At 39.6% G+C, this 21,972-nt stretch overlaps 1 protein-coding gene across 1 annotated transcript in view; it reads right to left on the bottom strand.

The window, feature by feature from the left end:
* Positions 1 to 21,972, bottom strand: part of DOCK10 (dedicator of cytokinesis 10) — a 121,684-nt gene that overhangs the window by 62,914 nt on the left and 36,798 nt on the right. Inside the window, 7 exon segments of the mRNA XM_039722389.1 lie at positions 756 to 841; positions 2,443 to 2,626; positions 6,906 to 7,040; positions 7,348 to 7,482; positions 7,797 to 7,869; positions 10,717 to 10,799; positions 19,008 to 19,097. Of these exon segments, the coding sequence (XP_039578323.1) occupies positions 756 to 841; positions 2,443 to 2,626; positions 6,906 to 7,040; positions 7,348 to 7,482; positions 7,797 to 7,869; positions 10,717 to 10,799; positions 19,008 to 19,097 (786 nt within the window).

The raw sequence follows: 21,972 nt of genomic DNA, 5'->3' as shown, positions 1-21,972 counted from the left end.
TATTTTGTTCGATGATTTGATTTTTTTATTCTTTTTAACATTCTAGCTGACCACATATATGAATATGACCTACAGTAAAATTCTGTCCTCAATTGCATAGACAGCTTTCAGTTCCAATCTGTGTAACATCCTCAAACAGCATTTGCCTCTGTAGGCAGACAGCATCTACAGCAGCTCACTGGCAGAAGGCTACAAACAGATTGTACATTCTTTTAAGAGAAAGCAGTGAAGCATTTCCAATCTAGCTTTTCATTAAAAAGCTTCTTAGCACCATAGACAATTATCTCATCCACATGAAGCAGTTTATGAGCTCCAGAGGACAAAATGCCTCCCCTGGTAGCACATGCATCTTTCAATGAAGTTACAAAAGGCAATGAGCAGTTCAGAGCTCACTTCCCTTCCAGTCACACAGGAAATCTTGGCTCTCCAAGGGCCAGATTCTACTGAAATGCAGCTCAGATGAGCAAATATTTCACACATAACTGAGGGGACCAGAACCTTATTGACTTCACAGGTCCAAATCAAAACACACTGTGGAGCACCTACTCTTTGTATCTGATGGATATTTTCTCACTTAAAAGGATGAGGTGCTTAGAAAGGATTATTCCTGTCACTTGTTGTGTCTCTAACAATTGTAATAGACTGTGCTGTATTTTTCCACCTTTCAGAATATTAATGATCATGTATTGGCAGACATTTTTCACCTAGGAAGTTCTTTCCACTAGACTTGTAAAGAAAAGTGTAACATCCATTACTTTTGCGAAGTCTGGGTGCAAGGTGTTCTCTGAAGAATCTGCCTCGTCTTGAGAACAATCATAATTCACTGGAATTTCTGCAGGGTCTTGAAGAGAAGGAAAAAATAATCACAAAGTGGTTTCATTATGTATGCTATTACCATAGGGTTTAAAAGGCAAAACCCCATATTTCCACGTAATTTCTTTTTACTCCCTTCAGACTCATCATCTCTACAAATGGAAGTGATGCTCTGTCCTCCTCAACCTCATCTCTCACTGGTGCTCACTGTATCTTAATCTAAGCTTCCAAACAACAGCCCTGACTACTCAGTGAAACCTCCCACACATTCACCCATGACAAATATTCACACCCATGACAAAGACACCTTTTCCTCTCAGTCCCTTCCGATGCCACCAAGGGTTTATGTCAACCAAAGCTTTGGGATTCCCAGTAAAGGGAGCATTCAGCAAGGACCTCACCCTCTCTCTGGGAAAGGGAGGGATGCAGTCTGGACTCCACGAGCTGCAAACCTATGGATCCAGAGAACAGCACTGAACACAAGCCCTGGGCTTTACCCAGCTCACCAGGGAGTGCTCTGTTCTCACGTGGTAATTCAGCCCCATGTGAAAGAAGTCACTACAGTCACTTAGGGGTCTTCCTGACAAGAAAGCCTCATGTCTTTGACAAGCTAACTCTATAGCACATTCCTGTTGCTTGTTATCAGCTTTTTTATCAGAAGAGACTTCTGTTTTCTGTTAGGCTGTGGTTTTGACCCCTTATGCACATATCTCTTCCTGCTTTATTAATATTCCTTATGGGTCACATTTTCAAAAGTACCCCTCTGATCTGAAGTGCAAGTCTCTTGCGCAAGTTCTAAAAACATCTTTGTCTATATGAGTATCCTGTCCTTCCAAAATCAGAACTTACTATATATAAACATCAGGCTAAAGAGTTCAATTAGCTCTGACCATCCCTAAGATTCAGATGCATATGGATGCAAAGCTTTGACTCAGCTCAGAGCACACGCATTTTACATCTGTATTAAGGTTTCAAGTGTTTTCAGCCTTAGAATTTCAGCTGGAATGCATCCAAACTGTATGTGGATTTATTATGTGGAGGAATGAGTTACTGCCACATGAAGACTGCAGTATAACAGAGCATCCAATTCTTTCTTCCACAGTGAGAGCATAATATGCAAGCTCAAAAAAGCAAGAAGCAAAAGTCAATAAGCTTTTTTTCAGAGAAAGAGCCATATACCACAGCTGTTTTTTTTTCTTTTAATTTATTAGCTCCAGATTTTTAAAGAAAGCATAATGTTGGAAAAAGAACTGATCAAACCACTCTCCAGCACAAAACTTTTTTAAACCTTCAGAGTTCCAGGACAGTAAAACACAAAGTACCAGCAAGATCACTGACAGAGAGGACTAAATTTAAAAAAGAGCTGCATATGCAAAGTGGAGCCACGTTGCTCCTGCTGACTTTGTGGGAACAGCTTTATCTCCCTTCCAGCCGTTTGAAAATGATCTGAGGGGAGTTAGCTGAAATTGTTCAGGGGTTGCCAAGACTGGTGCTGCTTCGTCAGGAATCAATAGGTACAGAATCCATTACAGACTCAGGCAGTTAAAATGATTAAATACTCATATGAAGGTTCCACTTTTTTCATTTGTTTAAAAACCCCTGGCAATACAAGAGATTTTTCACTCTTACCAAGTCTCAGATCAGTGAGATCTGCACTCTTCCTCTCCTGAATGGTTCCCTCTGGATTTATTTGCAGGATTTTGTTGAGAGTAAAAATCCAGTCATCCATATCCTGCTCATTTTCAGCTGCCAGCACAAAGTATGTGAGGTCATTCATTTTCAGCTCAAAGGCATGCTTCCTAAGCCTATTATTCTGTTGGAACAAAAGGAAAATAAAAATAAACACTAGAACTAATAAAAAAAGGTACTGAAAAAGGCATCTATCTGTTGGACTTGTATATGGCCACTCTTAAAAATTACATTTAAGCAAACTTCAGTGGCTTTAAAGAAAACTCAAATAGTGCAATATGAACAGAAATTTCTGTCAGTTTGTGCATTTAAGAGCTTCTGTGGCCAGACATATGTTCTATATTTAGCCACAGAAATCTAAGATGGACAATAGTTCAGAAGGGAATACCTCCCATATGGACCAATAAAAAAATCTCTGGTCAAAAACGCAGCACTGCTGCATGAGTTGGAGAGAACAGCTCTAAAAAACAAGCTCTTACACTTGACCAGCACACCAGACACACAAAAAGATCAATCAAAGTGTTGCTAAGTCATAGAAATATTTGGGGGAGAGTGGGAACAGGACTTTCCAGAAGATTGCAACAGGACGAATTCCTGCAGAGTAACTATTACAGTAGGTACTTCCCACATCTACTTCTGTCTTAGACTGATTTTAAAAACAACTTAGGGGATTTCAACAATTTTTAACAAGAGGCAAAGGTGAGGTATAGTGCTGGTCAGTCAATGCTATCCTGTTCAAACACAAATAAGAACAAATGCCCAGTATACTGGGAATAGATTGAGTCCTGAGAGCTGTTCTCTGTCACCAGATTTAACAGCAGGAGATGATAACTCTGTCCATTTCTGTCATAAGAATTAACAGGTACTTAGCTACTGAAACAGCTCCATAAAATTAAATAAAGTGATGGGATCTAACATAATGTGCTTAATTTCTCAAATTCACCCAATTAATGAGGCACATATCTCTTAGTTTTAAGGAAGCAGTTGCATCAATTTTCTCTCCTCCTTGCTTGTATCTGAGAGAACAGTAATGCATTCCACCTCCTATTGTTTCACTGAACTTTTAAAGCTGACTGATGATGGACATCAGTGCCACCACTTTGATTTCAATATTCCAGAAGATTGCCATCACTTTGTGGACAGATTTAACCTTGGAGTGATGCTGACAAATGAAAAAAAAAATCCACCCCATAACTGGTCATTTCACTCCATTTTTTTCTTCCTTAACAGTCTCAAATAACATCACAGGGGTCTCCTGTAGTTCTGCATACTGGAAGTATTTTTCTGCACAGTTCTATATGAACAAGTTATTAAGAGGTTTTTAAGCCAGATGGTGAGATGATAGTGATACTTTGATTTGAGAGGAACAGAGGTAAAATCTGATACTGATTAGCAGAGGAGGATGAGAACCCAGGACACTAAGAAGCAAGTTCCATGAACATTTTTTTCCAGCAGCAGAGATGATTTAGAAGATTCCTACCCAATCTGTTGCTAATCACTTGCTCCAGTTCTTATATTACATGTCATGACCCAGACCAGGAATCACTTAAGCCTGAACTACTTCTTCTGGAGCTGCTTGGGTCAATGGGGTCAGGCAAATCTTGGCTTTTCAAACTGACTTGGGATTGTCTGTGTGCATATGTGTGCACGTGTGCTATTTTTCAGTTCTGCTACTGGAAATTCTCTTGATAGGAAATAATTTTCCTCTCAAATACTTTATAGAGGTTTATTCTTTCAGGGTTATAAATTTTAGTCCATCAAGTGCAGAGTGAGAACAGGCTTGGGTTTTGCAGCAATAGGTTCTTGGGTGTTCAGTATTCATCCTGATATTACTCCTCTCCTCCAATCATACATTCAAGATAATGTAAAACAAGGACTAAAACTTCAATAAATCCTGTGACAGATATATAAAATTATATAAGGGCTTGACCAAGAGCTAGAAGTTAAACAAAACTATGCCAAGGATCTTAGCTAATGGCCACTTAAAACTTTTAAAGCCAGATTACTTGTAATGTAAATTATGTACACCAGTTTATGCACAATCTATAAAGAAGAATACTCTGTTTCAATTTTACTTCAGATAAGACAAAAGCATTTAAAATTAATGGGTTTATTTTCTATTTTATATATTTCCCTTTATGACATGGCCAAGATTTTAAATAGGGTACTGAAAGGCTATCAGACATTATCTAATATAGCAATATATTTTGCATGCTGAACCTTAAAAACATCAGGCAGGGCAGGAAAACTTCAATATCCACTTTTCCATCTGCACTTCAGACTTCTGGCAAGCAGATGAGATCTACAGCAAAGTCTTTGTTTTAAATCTAAGGTCAACTATTTTACCTTCCTGATCAGTTAATAAAAATTAAAAAAACCCCCATCAATGTACCAATTCTCAGTTTGCTCCTCTATAAAACTCCTTCCATATGGACCTTGACTTCTAATCTTCAACAATTAATTTCAAGTTCAAAACATTTCTTTCAGAAAGAAGTAATACAAGATTCAAAAAAGAGACTATGAATGAGCTATAAATGAAACATCAGGCTAAGTCTAATGCCTGCAGGGTCATTCTTCCGAACTAACGAATTGTTTTGGAAGCATTTTGTATTTTATCTGGAGATGATTTCTCTGGGACATTTACTACAATTTTGACATTCTATCTCAATCAAACAGGAGCTCTAAGTCATAGAGACTTTAATAATTTACAGTGGTATTAAAACTCATGAAATCACAACGTACACATCACACTTTTCCACTAAAAATTCAGTTTTACCCAACTCTTTCTCTACATTCTCTGGTCTCCCTGCTTATGGCAACTCTAAGCTAGGTTTTGTTTTTCAGCCCTATGATTCCAAGTCCATCACAAACTTGGACCGCTGATGGTATTCACCCTTGGCTAAGACTCTAACTTCTTGCTAGTGAAGCTAGCTCAAATTTGTGAATCCCATACTAAATGTCAATCAAAACCTATCACAGAAACTTGTATCTGAGGGCAGGCAAGAGGAGAAGAGTTCAACCAGTGTGGGACAGTCTGGAGGAACACTGTAGATTTAGAAATCATCCGTCAAAGGTTCAGGGGGAGGAGGATTTCAAAGGTTTCTTGAGTTTTTTTTGTCAGAAGTTAGTCAAAAAGGGCTGAAATCTTGCAGCCAACACATTTTCCTAGAGTGTCATGAGAAACAGCACAGCAGAAAGGGAACCTTCTAGGGTAGCATTAAATATGTGCATAACAAGACCCTACAGGGCTGGACTGGAGCTCTGGCTGAGACCCAGCTTGCAAGAAAGCCCCTGCTGCAGGCAGGAGCAAGCAGCAGTTTCTAATCAGGATTTCTCTGTAAGAATCTCCTCCATGGCTTCTGCTGCACTTCCAAGCTACCTGTGAGGGTCTCAAGCCACTGGACTGACACTGGTAAACATCACTGTCCTACATGCTTATCTCCAGGCTCTCCTACCCCTGTTTGGAAAAACAAACATCCTTCTGAACAGCACTGGGAAAATGGCCATTGCTTGTTCCCAGGTGAGTCACTGGGAACTGATCACTTTTCTTGCTCCAAGGGGTTTAGACATAAAGGAGGGACATCGCAACCAAGAAAACTTCTTGTTTATCAGAGCTCTTCCCTGGTGTCACCTGAAAGGCTTCTTTCAAAGCAATCCTCAAATCTGTTACCAATCAGTACTGGTTAAGTTGTAAAGTATGGATTAAATAAAAGGCATTTCCTTATTCACTAACACATTGGGCTAGATCACTCAACAGTCACATACCATTCAAGGTAACACCTTGTTTAGAATGAAACAAAAGAAAAAAAAGAAATATATTATTAGAATGAGAGGAAAGGAAGAACAAGATGGGAGAAAAAAGCTAAGAACACAGTCTAAGTGTAACAAAAGGAAAAAAAAGATTTAGACATTACTGGATAACAAACAATAAGGTTCTCACCTACCTGATGCCATTAAGATGCTCTATCATCTCCAGAAGTGATGACCTTCAATCAGGCTCAGGATACAAGATTAATTTCACACTTGCCCAACAGGCAGTGCTTTGCAACCTGAGTCTCTTTACCCCACAACAAGCAAGCATGCTCTTAGTAAGCATGAGGTAAAATGTGACATCTCAGAAATAATTTCAGTGAAACCCCTCCCAAACATTTCACAATATTATTTTTCTCATGTTCGCAACGGACAAAGAGTGTGTGCATGGTCTGCTATCATAATTCAGCTGTGCTTTTTTGTAACTTGTCAGTCTGAGCATCTGCATCAAATTAAAGAGCAAAACCATTGGTGTTTTCATTTCCTAAAACTGCTAATGACACCATTATTCTGCTAATGAATGTGTTCTTCCCCTTGCCTTTTTAAACAAATCCTACACCCAAAACACTACAATGAAATAAACTGGAACTTACCTGTACAACTCCTGTACAAGAATCCAAAAAAATACATCCCTTTGGCTCCTTTGATATTTTTTCATCTTTATAAAAATTCATAATATACGAGTTATCCGACAACTGCGTCAGCTGGAAGTAGCGCTTTTTGAATGACTGCATTGGTGGGAAAGAAACAGCGTGAAAATTGTTGTACTGCAATTTTTTTCGCTGATACTTAATTCACAGGGTTTAAATAACAGGTAACCCCCTGACTGTACTTCAATCTCTATTCTGCAGACAAATGAAATATTATTTTATTATCATTTAAAGCCATATAATCAAACCTGAGATACAAACAATGTAATCAACCCTGAGATATAAACCCCAGATATAAACAGCTAAGTGATAATGGCAAAAAGTGTGCCTCTGTGGGGAAAATAAACCCAAAGGGAATAAAGAAAGAATAATGTTGTTTCCTTACCCGAACAGTAATGCTATTGTTGACAGTGCTGTTGAAATTCCCTTTATAAAGCCATCCAGACTTGTAAACTCCTGCTGCTAATCCTCCTCCTCCTCCACCACCACCACCTTTGGAAGATGAGTGGGATGTTGTGTCCTGTATGAAAGACAAGGGTAAAATTGCACAGACTTGTTTTCTGAATTCCAAGACAAAAACTGTAATGTGTGAATGTCTGCTTGCTAACAAATAATCACCCTTTCATTCCTTTTGAAATAAGACATTATTAATAGCCCTCCCCTACACAGGATGACATGAGACAAAGCTGTTCCACTAATTTCAGAGCTATTTAAAGTATGAAATATTTTATAGGAGATAATTACAGTACATTATCATTCTTTATTTGATATTAAAGCAATAAATAACTTCCCCAGTAGAAAAAAAACAACCCATGCCAAAACCAGAATACATACTTCATCCTTATCCACATCTTCATGATCGATTTCAAAGGAATGTGATGGCAGTTTCTCTGGTCTACATTCACTTCTGGGAGGGGGGAAAAATGTATTCATTTATTTATTAAAAACAAATCATGTACCTGATATTTTCAGGGATGTAACCACACTGAGCCCCAACAGCAATGTCAGTACACCTTTTGCTGTGATTCTATTGTCTCCTTTAAAACCACAACACTTTTAAAATACTTTTTCCCTAACCCACATATATCTTACTCTGAAGCTGAAACAGTTCTATACAAATGATAAAATACCATTTTTTTGGTCTCTTTGTTGCTCTTCCATCACAACAGGCAACAAACCCAACACAATTTCCAAAGAGGGGTCCCATTCAAGTTTGGCAAAGAAAGGAGACTGAGCTCTTCAATAGATTTCTTAACCAAGACCATTAGAACTTTTATCTTAAAGCTTCTACACCACTTTATGATTTAAAGACTTTTTTTTCTATTTGAGATGATGAGCACAGCCTTCAAGCAATTTTTCAAAATACAGAGATGTCTTTTTGATGTGATGCCATTTAAGTTCTTTATACTGTATACTCAAACCCACAACTGAATATGAAAAAGCAAAGCACCTAAATATTTACTTAATTTTAAGCATATAAATAACTGTACTTAGGCCCAGAGTACTTCTCATGCTGCAGAATTAAACAGTAAGTAACAGCCAAATACACACAATAAAAATTCAAGGGTATTTTTAAATGGAAAAAATTAGACTTTTCAGTGCCCTGAAAAATTCCAGTACTGTTTTCAAATACCTGAAGATTAGAAATCTCATCTTGAAAGCCTTCAGTTATTATATGAAAACTGAAAAAAGTTTTCATGCTAAAATCTGTTATTAGGAAGACTGACTTTTCCAGAGTAAAAAAAAAAGAAAACTTTGACCCTTTTCATTCATTCATACATAGATTACAGACAAGGATGATCAGAGTAATAAACAATATCTATCTTTTTTCATTTTCCCCATTTCAAAACCAGTGTTCTCATGAAGTGGCCATACCACCACAAGTGCACAGAGAACACAAGAGTGTTTCATTCCCTCTTTGATTTGTTCCAGTTTTGCAGTTTATTTACTGCAAAAAACTGATCAACATTTTGAATAAAACAATTACAATCTACTGATATTTTTGACATCTGTAAAGCTTTAATAGTCAGAATATTTGTAATGGAAAACCATTGCAGGTTTTCCAATGCAACTAAGGGCAGCTGTTAAAAATTCTTAAAAAATAAAAAAAAAAAAGAGTGGTAAAAAGGTCCAGAACTATTAACAGTGAGATACAGTATAATGACCAGGACATATAATGTCTCTATTTTTCTTGAAAAGATTTAGTCTAACACACCAAACTTTGTTACATGCACATGAAAATCAAGGTAGAAGAGGCTGGAAACAATATGAAATGAGGTGCATCTCAAACCAGATCTGTTAAAGGTATGTTAAGCTCAAAAGCCACGTAGGCTTCCAGCAGACAAAATGTAGACAACCCCTGCTATAACTTTGCATCTGAAATATCAAGTGTGGCACCCCAACCTTCCCTAAGAGATACAAGGCACAAGATCTCGTGTCAGTATAATCCTCAGTACAATGTATGTGCTAGCAGGGGGGAAAAAGTAAGATGTAAGACACCCCTGGTACCCCTGGAGCATGAACCCATGAAAGAAAATCCCATTAAGCACCACACCAAAATATCCTTTGCAGAAGGGTATGTATGTAATCAGCTAAAATGTACTTTTGTGCATAGTAATGCACCCACATCTGCCCCGTGCATATTTCATAAGAGTGAAGACATTTAAGGTTAAATGGAAAACTGCTGTGCTACAACCATTTTTCTTGAGCACTAAATGCATTAATTTTCTAAACCAATCAGCAGGCTGGGTACTTAAGAAAGGGTGTTTTTATAATCTCCGAGTAGCAAAACTGCTCTTAATGGCTTTTTGTACTATGGTGTATGCTGTTCGTAAAAATACCAACATCCAGGAGTAAATGCAAATCTGAAGTGCAAAACCCTCTGAACACAGCATCTAACTGGGCCATAAGACTTAATTTTATGAGTTTTTTCAGTTCTTGGAGCAATGATGTTAGTACTAGTTTCCACCCAACCCAAGCTTGGAGCACTCATGTGTTCCTGTCGTATGAGCAGGTAAAAACCCTTTTCATCCAGTTAATTTTAATGACTTCAACTCCAGGAAAGGAGGCAGTAAAACAGCTCATTCTGGCACTTGGTGATTTTGGTAACTATTCTCTAAAACCTTCCTCAGGGGCAGGACATAAACCTTCCAGAAACAAGAGTATGGGTAGAAACTCATGCATGTAGAAATGAGCACCAGATTCTTAATTTCTTTCCACTCAAGTCAAGGAACTTGTTCCTGCTCCTCCCAGCACGTTCCAGTGATTTTCATGTTTGTGTGCCTCCAAGCACAGGAGAAATGCCCCTTACCCTGACACTGGCACACCTCTACTGCCTTGTACCATCAGTGCACCCAGCTCTGCTGTAAATGCAGCCATAAAGCACTGAAATCCTACTCTGTTCCACAGGGTAACTGAAGGGAGAATGAATCCCAGTGAAAGGTGAGTGACATTTATGCATTATTAAGGAAAACGAAAAGCCACCTCTCCTGTATCAACCGTTCTCTGAAAACACAAATACACTTGTAAGGATTTGAATCAGCACTAATGGAGTTTGTTGATACCAGCGAATTCTGCAGAGTCTTGAACTTTTCTGAAGGACCTTTGCTTCCCCTTTTTAAAAATGCAAGGCACTAAAAATATGGTAAAACAAGCTTAGAAGACAAAGGAAAGTGCAAATATGGACAAAGCTTAGCAAATAACACAAGCTTAATGGGGAAAAATAATAAAAAAGGGAACTTATGTGAGCTCTTACTGTGGTAAGTGTCGAAAGTCTTCTGAATAGGATTCATATTTGTAGTTCACAACATGCCACTGGGAACTGTAGTATTTACAAGCCTAAACAGAAGAAACACAAACAACAATAGAATTACTACTACAAGTGTTTTGACTCAAGAAAGCTAGAGAACCAATAAAGTTCTGGGCAGCACACATGCCAGAGAACATATTCTTCTCTTTTAGAACTGGGTGCTCAGTTCTTAAAGGAAAGCCAGAGTCATGGGTTTCCATATTTTGAAGCACAATTTCCCTTTAAAATCAAATGCACTGAATCATACAAGACGGAGGAGAGAGCTGATGGCAATTTAACATGCTTTACTGATTCTCATCTGCCTTCTAGGAAGCATCATTAAATTGTATAGTTACTGCCTCAAAAGACATGATCTAGTTTAGGCCTGACTTCCTCCATGGACATTGATTACACAATTTTTGTTTGCATCCTGTTTCATTACCTAAGCCTTCCACTGTAAATACATTTGCCTTACTCTTTTTATTCTCCCTTGTTGCAGCACAAGTGCTCTACTTCTTATTCTGCCTGTCAGAATTGATCTTTAACCTCTTAATAACATTTAGGAATACATTAATAGGACTATAATTTTTCACCAGTCTCATTTTCCCTTCCACACTGAATTTGCTCAGTCATGTCATCATGTAGTTTTTGCTGTCTAGAAATTTTCTTTCTGGTTTTGCATTCACCTTTGAAAATTGTTCTTAGTACATCAATCACCCTTTAAATAAGGAAGCCAAACCTGAACTATACAGAAGGGCTTGGCTGTGCTGTCAAATAGACCAGAATATCTGTGCAATTTATTTGATGCAGAACTTTTATCAGTGTAGTTAAACATAACATGACATTTTGAAAGGCAACAAGATGCATGAAATACGTACAGTTATTGCTAAGGTGCATATCTACAAGAAAAATGACACTATGTCAGAATTTCCAGCTATTCTTCATAGAGAGTCTAAATTGCAAACTGATATTTGTACAGTATGCTGAAGATTTCACCACAGTATTGTATTATTTTCTCCCCACACTCCACCTGAAAATTTGCACCAGCCCACCTGAGATGGAAAGGAAGAAAGAGAGGGATGAAGCCTGGAATCCAACAGCAGAAGTTGCTGCCCAAGACCATAGGGAAAAGGAGGCACATCAGGAAGGAAAAGGGTTGGAATCTACAGTAGAGAAAGAAGCAGCAGGACTGAAAGGAATCTCAGGTGGGCACAGTAAAGACAGTCTCACAGAAAGGCATGAGACTATAGAATCAAACAGAATGCAATAACAGATGGATCAAAGGTTTCTAAATACCAAGAGCTGTGCATGGAAAGTAGAACGAAATAGAATAAAAAGACAATTATAAATTAGTATTAAAAGGTTGACTGCTTCAACTGGGAGCATTCCCTCTCTTCAGGCCCAGCTTCTTCTGAAGTGCCCATGGCAGTCATTGCTTGCAAAGGGCTCTCTGCCTCAGGGGGACAGAGAGGGGATTATCAGGCTGCTGGTGCAAACCTGAGATGGGCTGTCTAAATTACTCAGCACTGGCTTAACAGATCTCTTTTTCTACATCTTGTGCAAAATAGGCAGAGTATGTAGCCATAAATTATTTTAAGAAGTAATCTTCTTTGTATTCAGTCTTCTGTGACAGCTTTATTTGGTTTAGAGTGTGGAAAAGGTGGTAAGGAAGTGAGTGCACATTTATAGGCACTTGTCTGCCTGGCAGTTCAGCACAACCAAAGGCAGTGAACACATTCCATGTGGATCCAGTATCTACCTTCTCATTTGACCTAAGACCTCATTATTTCACAGGATGCAGAATAAAGAGTGACCATTAGACAATATAATCCCATATTCTCCAAGAATAAAGATAATATTACAGCATTATAACTGACTCTCTCTGCACTTGCCAGGGTCAGGTTCAAAGCCACCCCTGAAAACCACTCCAGCATTGATTGCACTTGGCCTCTGAATGTAGAGATAAAAAAAAAAATCACTTCACACCCAACTTTCCACCTTATGATTCTTCATAAAACAACTTGTCACTCTTGTATTTGTGTTAAAGGTGTGAGACAGTCACCTAGGATATAAGAATACTCTTACAAGAGAAACATGTACTCTATTCTACATAAACCAAGGAGAAGTTCAAAGAGCATTGTGAGGGTGAGCCCAGAACCTCCAATTCACACATCACTCCCCTTCTCCTTGGCAAACCAAGTGAACCTTCTACAGAAAGGACTACTTTTCCCCTGAGGTACTTTCATTACTATGTATTTTATTTAACAGATGTAATTAAAGCCCACAGAGAACTCAATGTCGGCTTTTATTGCAAACATTATAGGCTGGTGTGTTCAAAAAAGCAGTTGTGAATAACATATAAATCAGGCCACAGTACTTTAGCCTGTAACTATAAAGGTTTATTGTGCTCCTCCAAGAAAAAGCTAATCAAAATAAAAATCAAAGGGGACAAAGCAGCACATTCAAGTATCACTCAATAAATTCACAAAAGACAAGCCAACACAGTGCAACAGCTACCACTGTTCTTGAACTAGCTTCTGTGGGGAAACTAGAGCTAACTTAAATAGTAACACCAAAAAAGATTTTCTCTTCAGAATATCCCAACTGAAAATTAAATATTTCTGCTAACCATACTGACTTAGAATGATTTTTTTTTTTAATTGGAAGTTATTACCGGCAATTAATTAGCAAAGAGGAACAACACCTGCAAACCAGATTTGAGGAGCACGTAAAACCTTTCTAGAGGCAAAGATTTCATAAAGAGGCTAGAGCTGGATACTTCCTGGCAAAGAACAGAGGCACCAATGCAGGGGCTGTTGAGCTCAAGTGAACTGTGGGGGAGGAAAAATATAGACGGAGAAATGGAAGTTTTGGGATGTGGGAGGCTTGGCACATGTTTGCATGAACTTTCTACTGCTCTGTTAACCAGGCAGGCAGCATGGCTCATTCCCAGGGGCCCTATCAAACTAAGGTCTTTCCTTTTTTTTTAAATTTTTTTTTCTTTTGTCCAGATGGCCTAATTTTTCCTTGCAGGGACAGACAATCCTGCAGATTTTTTCCACGTGTAACTTCTTATCTCTGGTTCTGGTGATGACAGCATGATGGCTACCACTGTGAAAAACACATTTAAGAAAGACCTACCCAGCAACGGAAAGGAACCTTTTGGAGGGGAAAAAAACCAAAACAACCAATCAACCCACAAAAAACCTCAAACAAAAAGAAAGGAAAAAAAAAAAGGGGGGGGAAGTGAGGAAACAAAAGGAAACAACTTCCCTGCTTATATCCTCTCTGAGACAGCACTAGTATGTCGCCTTCAGAAATAGAGATGCACGTCCAATAAAAGTTATTGGTGGGACAAGTGGGCTCCTTGCAGAGGAACTGCATCCACAGAGAAACCCTGGCAGAGTGGCTGTTCTGAGGTGGAGCAGGCACAGGCAGGAGCCTGGGAGAGCCAGCCAGGCCGCTCGGGGCTGGTGGTGGCTGCGGAGGAAGCTGCAGAGCGGCTCCGTGCCCTGCCATGACGTGCACAGCCTGCTCACAGAGCCTCCCCTCTGTCCCCTGACCTCGGCTGCAGCACCAGAGGAAGGAAGTGTCTGGGGATTTGGGGAGGTGGAAGGAGCTGAGATCACCCCAGGTGGAAATCCAGCCCAGTGAGCACAGAAGCATCACCAGCGGCTGCTGCCAACCTCAACCTTCATTTGGGGCTCCCAAAACTGTTCCAAATAACAGTTCACACAATGTTCAGTGACATGGGCAAGTAACAAGCTAAAACATTGAAACACACTATTTTTTAAAGCACCAAACATTTTAACAAATATTTTTCTTCTGTGCTGTCAAAAGACTTACTGTCCTTTAATAATCTATGTCTAGCCCTGACACTACAGACCTTCCTGCTCTGAAAAAACTTAAATTTTGAAGATGGGGAAAATTACACTGTAATGAACGACAACAAAATTTTCTGGGTGTCATTGTCAACAGGCGTTCCCATTTTAGTCTGATTTAGAAAGAGGCAAGAACAATGCAGATTGGCCTGCAAATCAAAAAGCCTCTGAAATCAACACTATGGGCACACCACCATTTTCAGAAGTTATACAGGCGGCTGTGGCTTTTTTACATTGTGATTAATAAAACCCATGTTTCATAATTACTTACAGATCCTGTAAACCCAACCTGCAATACCTCAAATAAAAACTCCCTCAGATGAGTAGCAAGGGTTTTGTAAGCTTACTACAAGTGACAACTCCCTCTTGTGTATCTAGAAAACCTCAACAGGAAAGTTCAGAGACACCCACATGAACACTGTATTATCACAGACAAAATTAACTACATCATTCACTGAATGAAACTGCAACATTCCTACACTGATATTTCATTTTGATTTGTTTTTCACCCAGGAAGATCACTCCTTCTGCCCCTGCATGGCTCCTGTACCTCCTCATTCATGAGGACAGTCCCTCTGCAAACATATTTCCTAAAAATTCATCCACATGGCACCTTTTTTTTTTTTTGAAGGATCATCTGGCTTAAACTAATTTCATAAAGGAGAATTGACAGCTAATATTTATTTACTTTCTGCATATTTTTTTACATATACCTAGAATTTTATTCCTGTAGATACACACACACAAACAGCATGTATTTGTGTGCCCACGCCTGCATTCTTCCTGAAAATACTGACTCGATGAAAACCAATATGGGATGAAATACATTACAATTAGGTAGTTTAAGTTCCTCAAACTAAATGTAACTTTGACTAGCCAAGTGCAGTATCCCCTTATATTTCCAAATGAAATGTGGGGAAAATCCCAAGAATTCCCATTGGTCTGCATATTCAGGATACAGACTTAGGAAAGGTGATATTAGGAATGCTTTTATTGTCCATAAGGAAGAATTTTATTTTGTTTCTAGTCAAGTGAATGTTTCTTTTTGCCAAAATTATGGATCATGAGGACAATGCTGACTGGTATTAATGCAGCAGACGTGCAGCAGACTCTGTGAGGAATGAGAAAATTCAGAATTTGGAAGGAAGCAGCATGATAAAGGAAGTCAGGAATACTTAAAACAACAAACCACTGAAGACAATTTTATTCTGGCCTTAAAAGTTTCTGGAAGCTTCTCCTTTCTTGGAAGCTGATTTAGTTCCTCAGGCTGGTCCTGCCTAAGAAAAGCTAAAATGGAAAAAATCCACAAGGAAGAGATCTTAATACAAGTACAGGTATAGGAATAATCAATTCAAAAAGTAAAAACTTCAAAATAAAGCTAATACTTAGGAGGTATAAATTAATAAAGGGATTCAGATATTAATAAATCATAAAATGCAAAATATTTATGCTCTTTGCAGGCATAAAATACTTATTAAGGGAATATTTATTTGTCACCTTGGCTTTATTTGTTTTATATTTTCATTTTGCAGTTTCAGCAAAACGCAGGTGGTCAGACATCTTATTTAAAGTCAATTCTTCTGCCTCACCCATTGCAATAACATTTCAATATCACCAGCAGGGAAAGTTTTGAGTTCCTGAGGAATGTAAAAGCAGTATTAAGAGAACTCAATAGACAACCAGAGACAGAACCCTCTACTACAGGTGGACAGCATTGAACGAAAGTTTTGAGTTCCTGAGGAATGTAAAAGCAGTATTAAGAGAACTCAATAGATAACCAGAGACAGAAACCCTCTACTATAGGTGGACGGCATTGAATGCCATCGATACTGAAAGCTTTCCTCAGCAACATCAGCCTCATCTGTCTCCACCTCTCTTGTCAGCTCTTTTGGATCCATAAACTGATACTGCCCAGTCCTCCTGGTGTGCCTCTGAGGACTGTTTATGGCTGCTTGAGGAAGGGAAATCTGATCAAATCCCCAGGCTGTCTTCATATGGATTTTGGTAAGGGCTGGGGGAAAAAAACCCTCATCCTTGAAGGGCTATAGCAATGAAAGGGCTAGAGGTGGAGGAAAAGCTTTCCTACTGTCCCCAGTGGGAAACACACAGCCAGGAAGAGACAGACAAGATGTTATCACATTATCACAGACTACTGACAACCCTGTACAAATGACCTCTTCTTGTAGACAAGACCACCTGACCACCACCAAGAGCCCAGAATAATGAGACAAGAGATTGTGGATCTGAAGTCTTAAACAGTTTCAGTACCATGTCCTCACACAGCACCATACGGAGGAAATTGGTTTCCTCTCCAAGAGCAGACCCTTCTTTTAGAGCTCACCAACTCACTCCATGTCTTTCTCTCAACTTGCTGAAGTACTAAGAGAGTGAGCAGGCAGAGACAGCTGATACCAAAATAGCTTCAGCATGTGGAGCTGGACATTCAGTCCAGCTTGAGCTTGACAGTCAGTCAAGTGTGCGCAAGGTGGACACCTTCACTGCTCATATTGTGCTATATTTGAAGAAAGACTCCCTCAGTGAGGGAAGAGTTGGCTTTTCCACAGTTCCAAGACAGAAGTGAAGGCCACCAACTCCACTCCTGCACAACTATCCCAAAGTGCTGAACACCTGCCGTGAACACAACAGGTTGCAGCTAGGGCAGTAACATCTCTGCAATTGCTGCAGGGGACAACCATCACAGACCTTCACAGAACCCTGTGCTCAGTTTTGCCTGATTTTGGGCTGGAAACCATCCTCTTCATAGAGTTTAATTTATTGTGTATATATGTATATTTTTTGGCTTTGTTGCAAATTGGAACATATGCATTACTACTTCAAACAGGGTCTTTATTCTGCTGCTCTTCCATGCACAGCCTTACTCCTGTAGTACTATTTTTTTCCACTGCTTTGCTCCCCTTGGCTCCCTGGTACTGCAGAGAAAGCTAATAGATGCACTCAATATGTGTTTTACCAGGTTGCCATTAGCATCCCCTTGGCGTACTCCACTGTAACCATTCCCAGGCACCGTGCACCGTGTTCCATTTTTAGACCCATCACTTTCTCTGTAAAGCCATGAGCACAGTGCTGGCCATGCAACTTGTGGAACCTTAAAATAAAAAGCAGACCCCAAAGTGCTGAAAGGGCAGCGAGGCTTCTGGGAAGGCAGATAACTCCACGAGCTATGTTATCTTTTAACACTGCTGCCAGATTAACAAAGGCAAGGTTCAGGCAATCTGAGCCAGCAGTAAAGTACTACTGCTCTTTTTAGACCTGCTGAAAAGAAATAGAACTAGCCTGTAAAATGTCACATTACATACAATTCAACAGCTACATTTCCAGCTAATTTTGGATTTAAGGATTTCTAATCCCTGTTCTTGTCTGCGACTGACTTTTCCTCCACAGTTTCCTCTTGCAATTATAGCACATATTAAGTACTTTTCAGACCAGAAGCGAGGTGTGAAAAATCCCAATCTGTGAAAAAAAGGCTGAGAACCATCACATTATGGGCTAATCATAAGTGCTTTGAGTTTAACTCCTCAAAGCAGGCTGAAAATTTGGTTTCATAAATCTGTTTTGTTAATGCAAACAGTGAGCTACATTATATGCCTATAATGAAAGATGGGAATGTTTAGGGGTTCATCTAAAGTAAATTCCTTTGAACAGTGCAAACAGCTTCTCTGAAGTCCTTCAAAATGATAAAACCAGTGACAACACAAAATATTCCTGAGGCAGCAGGATGAGAAATCTTCTCCTACAATCTGAGATCAAGCATGGAAACAATACAACCATAGGTGTTTTTTAAAGATAGAGCAATTTTTCACTCCTGGTGGGCCTCTAACTGTCAAGGAAGAACTTGTTGAATTTTCTGTAATGGTAAGATGAAACAGATTCTAAATACTGACAATAAATATAAACCCCCAAACACCATTCACAGTGCACCTACTCCTCTATGTACACTCCAAATGAGATTCATGACTTGTAATAACACCTAAGAGTCCAAACCAGTCCCAATTGGTTATCTATTTTTGGAAAGGTATCAATATTTTCAAAGTGCAAAGCAATTGCAGATCACCAATCATTAGCAGTGATGTAAATATACCAACATCAATATCAGTGGAATAGTGGTGACAGGGAATGCAGCTGGAAAACAGTACAATGACAGGCTAATTCAGTGCATTTACATTTTTTTCTAGATACAAATATCTCACAACAGGCAACTGCAGACATGCTGTCAACCCTCCCCCCCTCCTACTGACCTTCAAAATTCAAACCTGATTCAAATCACCTAAAGCATATTAAAAGAAAAAAAAAAAAATTAATTATAAACATAGCAAATCTCCCCCAAACTCTTGGTTGCATTTAAAATTAGATACTCACCTCTCTAACAAATAAATTTTCTGCTTTTTGTTCTGCATCTTCAGGTACAGAAGGATACAGTGTCCGGATTTCCAGTGAAATTGTGTCTATCTGACAATAAACAAAAAAAATATGCAATTTAGTCAAAGCCAAACAGAAGAGCAGTTGTGTTTCAGGAAGAGGTTAAGAACCTTGTTATCATGGCTTGCATTTTTCAGTTTGTCGTGCAGCCAACACACATGCATACCAACAACTGCAACCCAGCTCCTGCCCACACACACTATTCAATACTATCAGCTAAGGCATTAATTATGAGCAAGAACAGTGTTCAAGTAGATTTCTGGGAATAAAACTGTTCCAAGCAAAGTTCCTTCAGTCTGAGGTTTCTGATAAAAAAAGTCAAGTTTTCCCTACATCCTCTCCCAGACATACATGCCAAATCCAACAGCGATACTTGCTTCCTCCACTTCCCTTCTCCACCTCATGCCTTTTTGGTGAGGAGTGTGGATACAGAGCTAAAAGTTTTGACTCAAGAGGAGCAGAGTCACCCCCAGGAAGCTGCAAAAGGAATGCCTCAGGACAGCTCAATGGCTGGAAAGCAAGGAGAACCCGGCAGCAGCTTCTTGGAGGGACATTCCCACCTGAGGGCACAGGCGGCAGGACACTGGCACCGCCTGCAGCCTCTTCCAGCCTCAAAGTCAAGCTTTATTTCTGAAAGCAGCTGCTGGCTGAGCTGTCTTGTCAGGCCCCAGAGCAGGAAACCACAGAGAGAAGCGGATCTCCTGAAGTTCTCCACAAGGAGCCAAGCTTCTCTTGGCTCCAGCAGGCCAGCAAGAGGCCCGGCCTCCAGCAGCGCCTCTGTGACCCCGGCTGGGGCTGGCCAGGGCAGCCGCCTCGCACAAGGCTCACAAGAGGAAGCCTTGGCGTATTTGCAATTAACAGAACTGCCCCACTCATCTTCCTTGCCAAAAGAGGAGAAAACATCCAAAGTCGATGCCCAGCAGCCCAGATTATGCTCTCAGTTACAATGGAGTAACTCTGTCATTCAAGATAGCGAAGGACTGAAACCCAGACAAATCTGGCCACCCAAACACATTTTCTCTCCCATTACAGAAAGACCCAAGATTTCCAGAGGAAGGCCTGTGGCATGCAACTGATCTAGTATGAAAAATTACCACATACTCATTCCATGAAGCAGCTTGGAGTACCTACTGCATCCCTGGAGGCTCACCTCCATATTCTCAGCCTGAGATTAAAAGGTGGTGTTTTCTCTCCATAATCTAAAGCACCCAAGCTGTACACAACAAATGCCTGGATATTATTGACTGCATTTTTCCTTAATGTGAACCTCTTCGATTTCCCCCCATCACTCTCCACATGAGTAGTTATGAAGAAAAGGGCACGTATCACTCAGGCAGAAACAGCATGGGATTCCCCAAACTTCTTCATCTGGAGAGCTCAGGATACAGTATGATTAAACCATGGCTCTCACAAAAAATCATGGGGGCCTCACAGACACCAGAAAGAGAAAAAAATCCCATTGTTCCGACAAACTGAGCAGAGTTTTCTAAAATGTGGGTCCTGGGTTCTCCCCATCTGTGTTACCAATGCCTGCATGAAGTGATTTACACAATCATTGAGTCTATGAGTAAAAGAGACAGAAGACAGAGAAGTATGAATTTTCTGGCCATGCTTAGTAATAGATGTCTGAATTCTTGGGTGCTTAGGGACTTCCCAGCAGTACCCACAGTCTCTGAAAAGCGCCTTATTCCTTTTACTTCATACATATGTCACATTTTAAGCAGTGAAGTTTTTTAAGCAGTCATAAGACACAATCCCTGAGCACAGCTGGAAAGCCTGGGGTGCCCCTGTGGCCCATGATATGGAGCTTGTAATGCAGATGTAATGCACCCTGTAATCCACACAGACCCTGTCATGATGGTGAATAAGCTTCAGAGAGAGCTGCTCTGCTTGCCCACAGCAAAACTTGCCTGCTCCACATATTACACAGAAAGCAGTTTCAAGTTTCTTTTTTTTATAGGTAAGACACATAGCAAGTCAATTTTTTTACCTAATACAACACTTCTTGTCAACTGATATGAACACACTGACTGAGAGAGCTAATATTTGTCTTTGTGGGGCCATTTGCCTCCCTGTCCTTACACAGCCTGTTAAAAATACTGTAGCTGAACAAGACAGGTAATCCAAGCCCACTGTTCTGCCCATGGTACGTTCCCCCACTGTCCTTCCCAACAAGACTGCACTTGAAAGAAAGAACCACAGCCCTACAAACCTAAGAAATCAGGTACACTGGGCTTGTTGCCTTTGTAGACTTTGACAAAGAATATCACAGGTTTATTTACAAAGAATTGGGACATGGAAAATGTTGCTTATTGTTATATTTAAACTTGTGTTAAAAACTACAAAGCACTTCCCTTCTGAGAACTGGTTATGTTTAACCACTTAGCTGCAAAAGCTTGGCCACAAAGGCTCTTCCTGTTCATAGTCAATTACTTTCAAAGTTAAACACTCTTAAAGGCTGATCAGGCATGGCATTATTCACCAAAACAGCTTTATTCAGAAAAAAACTAAATTTCAACAACAGAATATATGCCTCTAAAACAGTCATCCAAAAAATCAGATATTTTATTTAGAGAATTCAGTATTTATAAATATGCTGTGAATTCAGCCTGATTTTCTAATGTTTAGGCAATCATGGCAATTGTTTGTTCAACCCAGAGACCAATTAGCCTCTCATTCGTGCATTCAAACTGTGGTAATCAAATAATGCAGGTATCAGCCTAAAGCTTTCTAATCTATAATTCTTCTGAATTATTTTTAATTTATTTTATATAAATATCCTATATCTAACCATAATTTCTGGCACTGCCAGGCTGTCTCATTTGCAAGTTGTTGGCCCCAGGTGTTGGATGAGCTATAAGTTGCAATTTCACTAAGCACCTTCTCTTGCCACATTCACCTTCTA

The sequence above is a fragment of the Passer montanus genome, unplaced genomic scaffold (assembly GCF_014805655.1).
Source record: "Passer montanus isolate IOZ18808 unplaced genomic scaffold, ASM1480565v1 scaffold48, whole genome shotgun sequence".
NCBI lineage: Eukaryota > Metazoa > Chordata > Aves > Passeriformes > Passeridae > Passer > Passer montanus.
The sequence above is the reverse complement of the archived record's forward strand: the minus strand, read 5'-3'. Positions and strand labels throughout refer to the sequence as shown.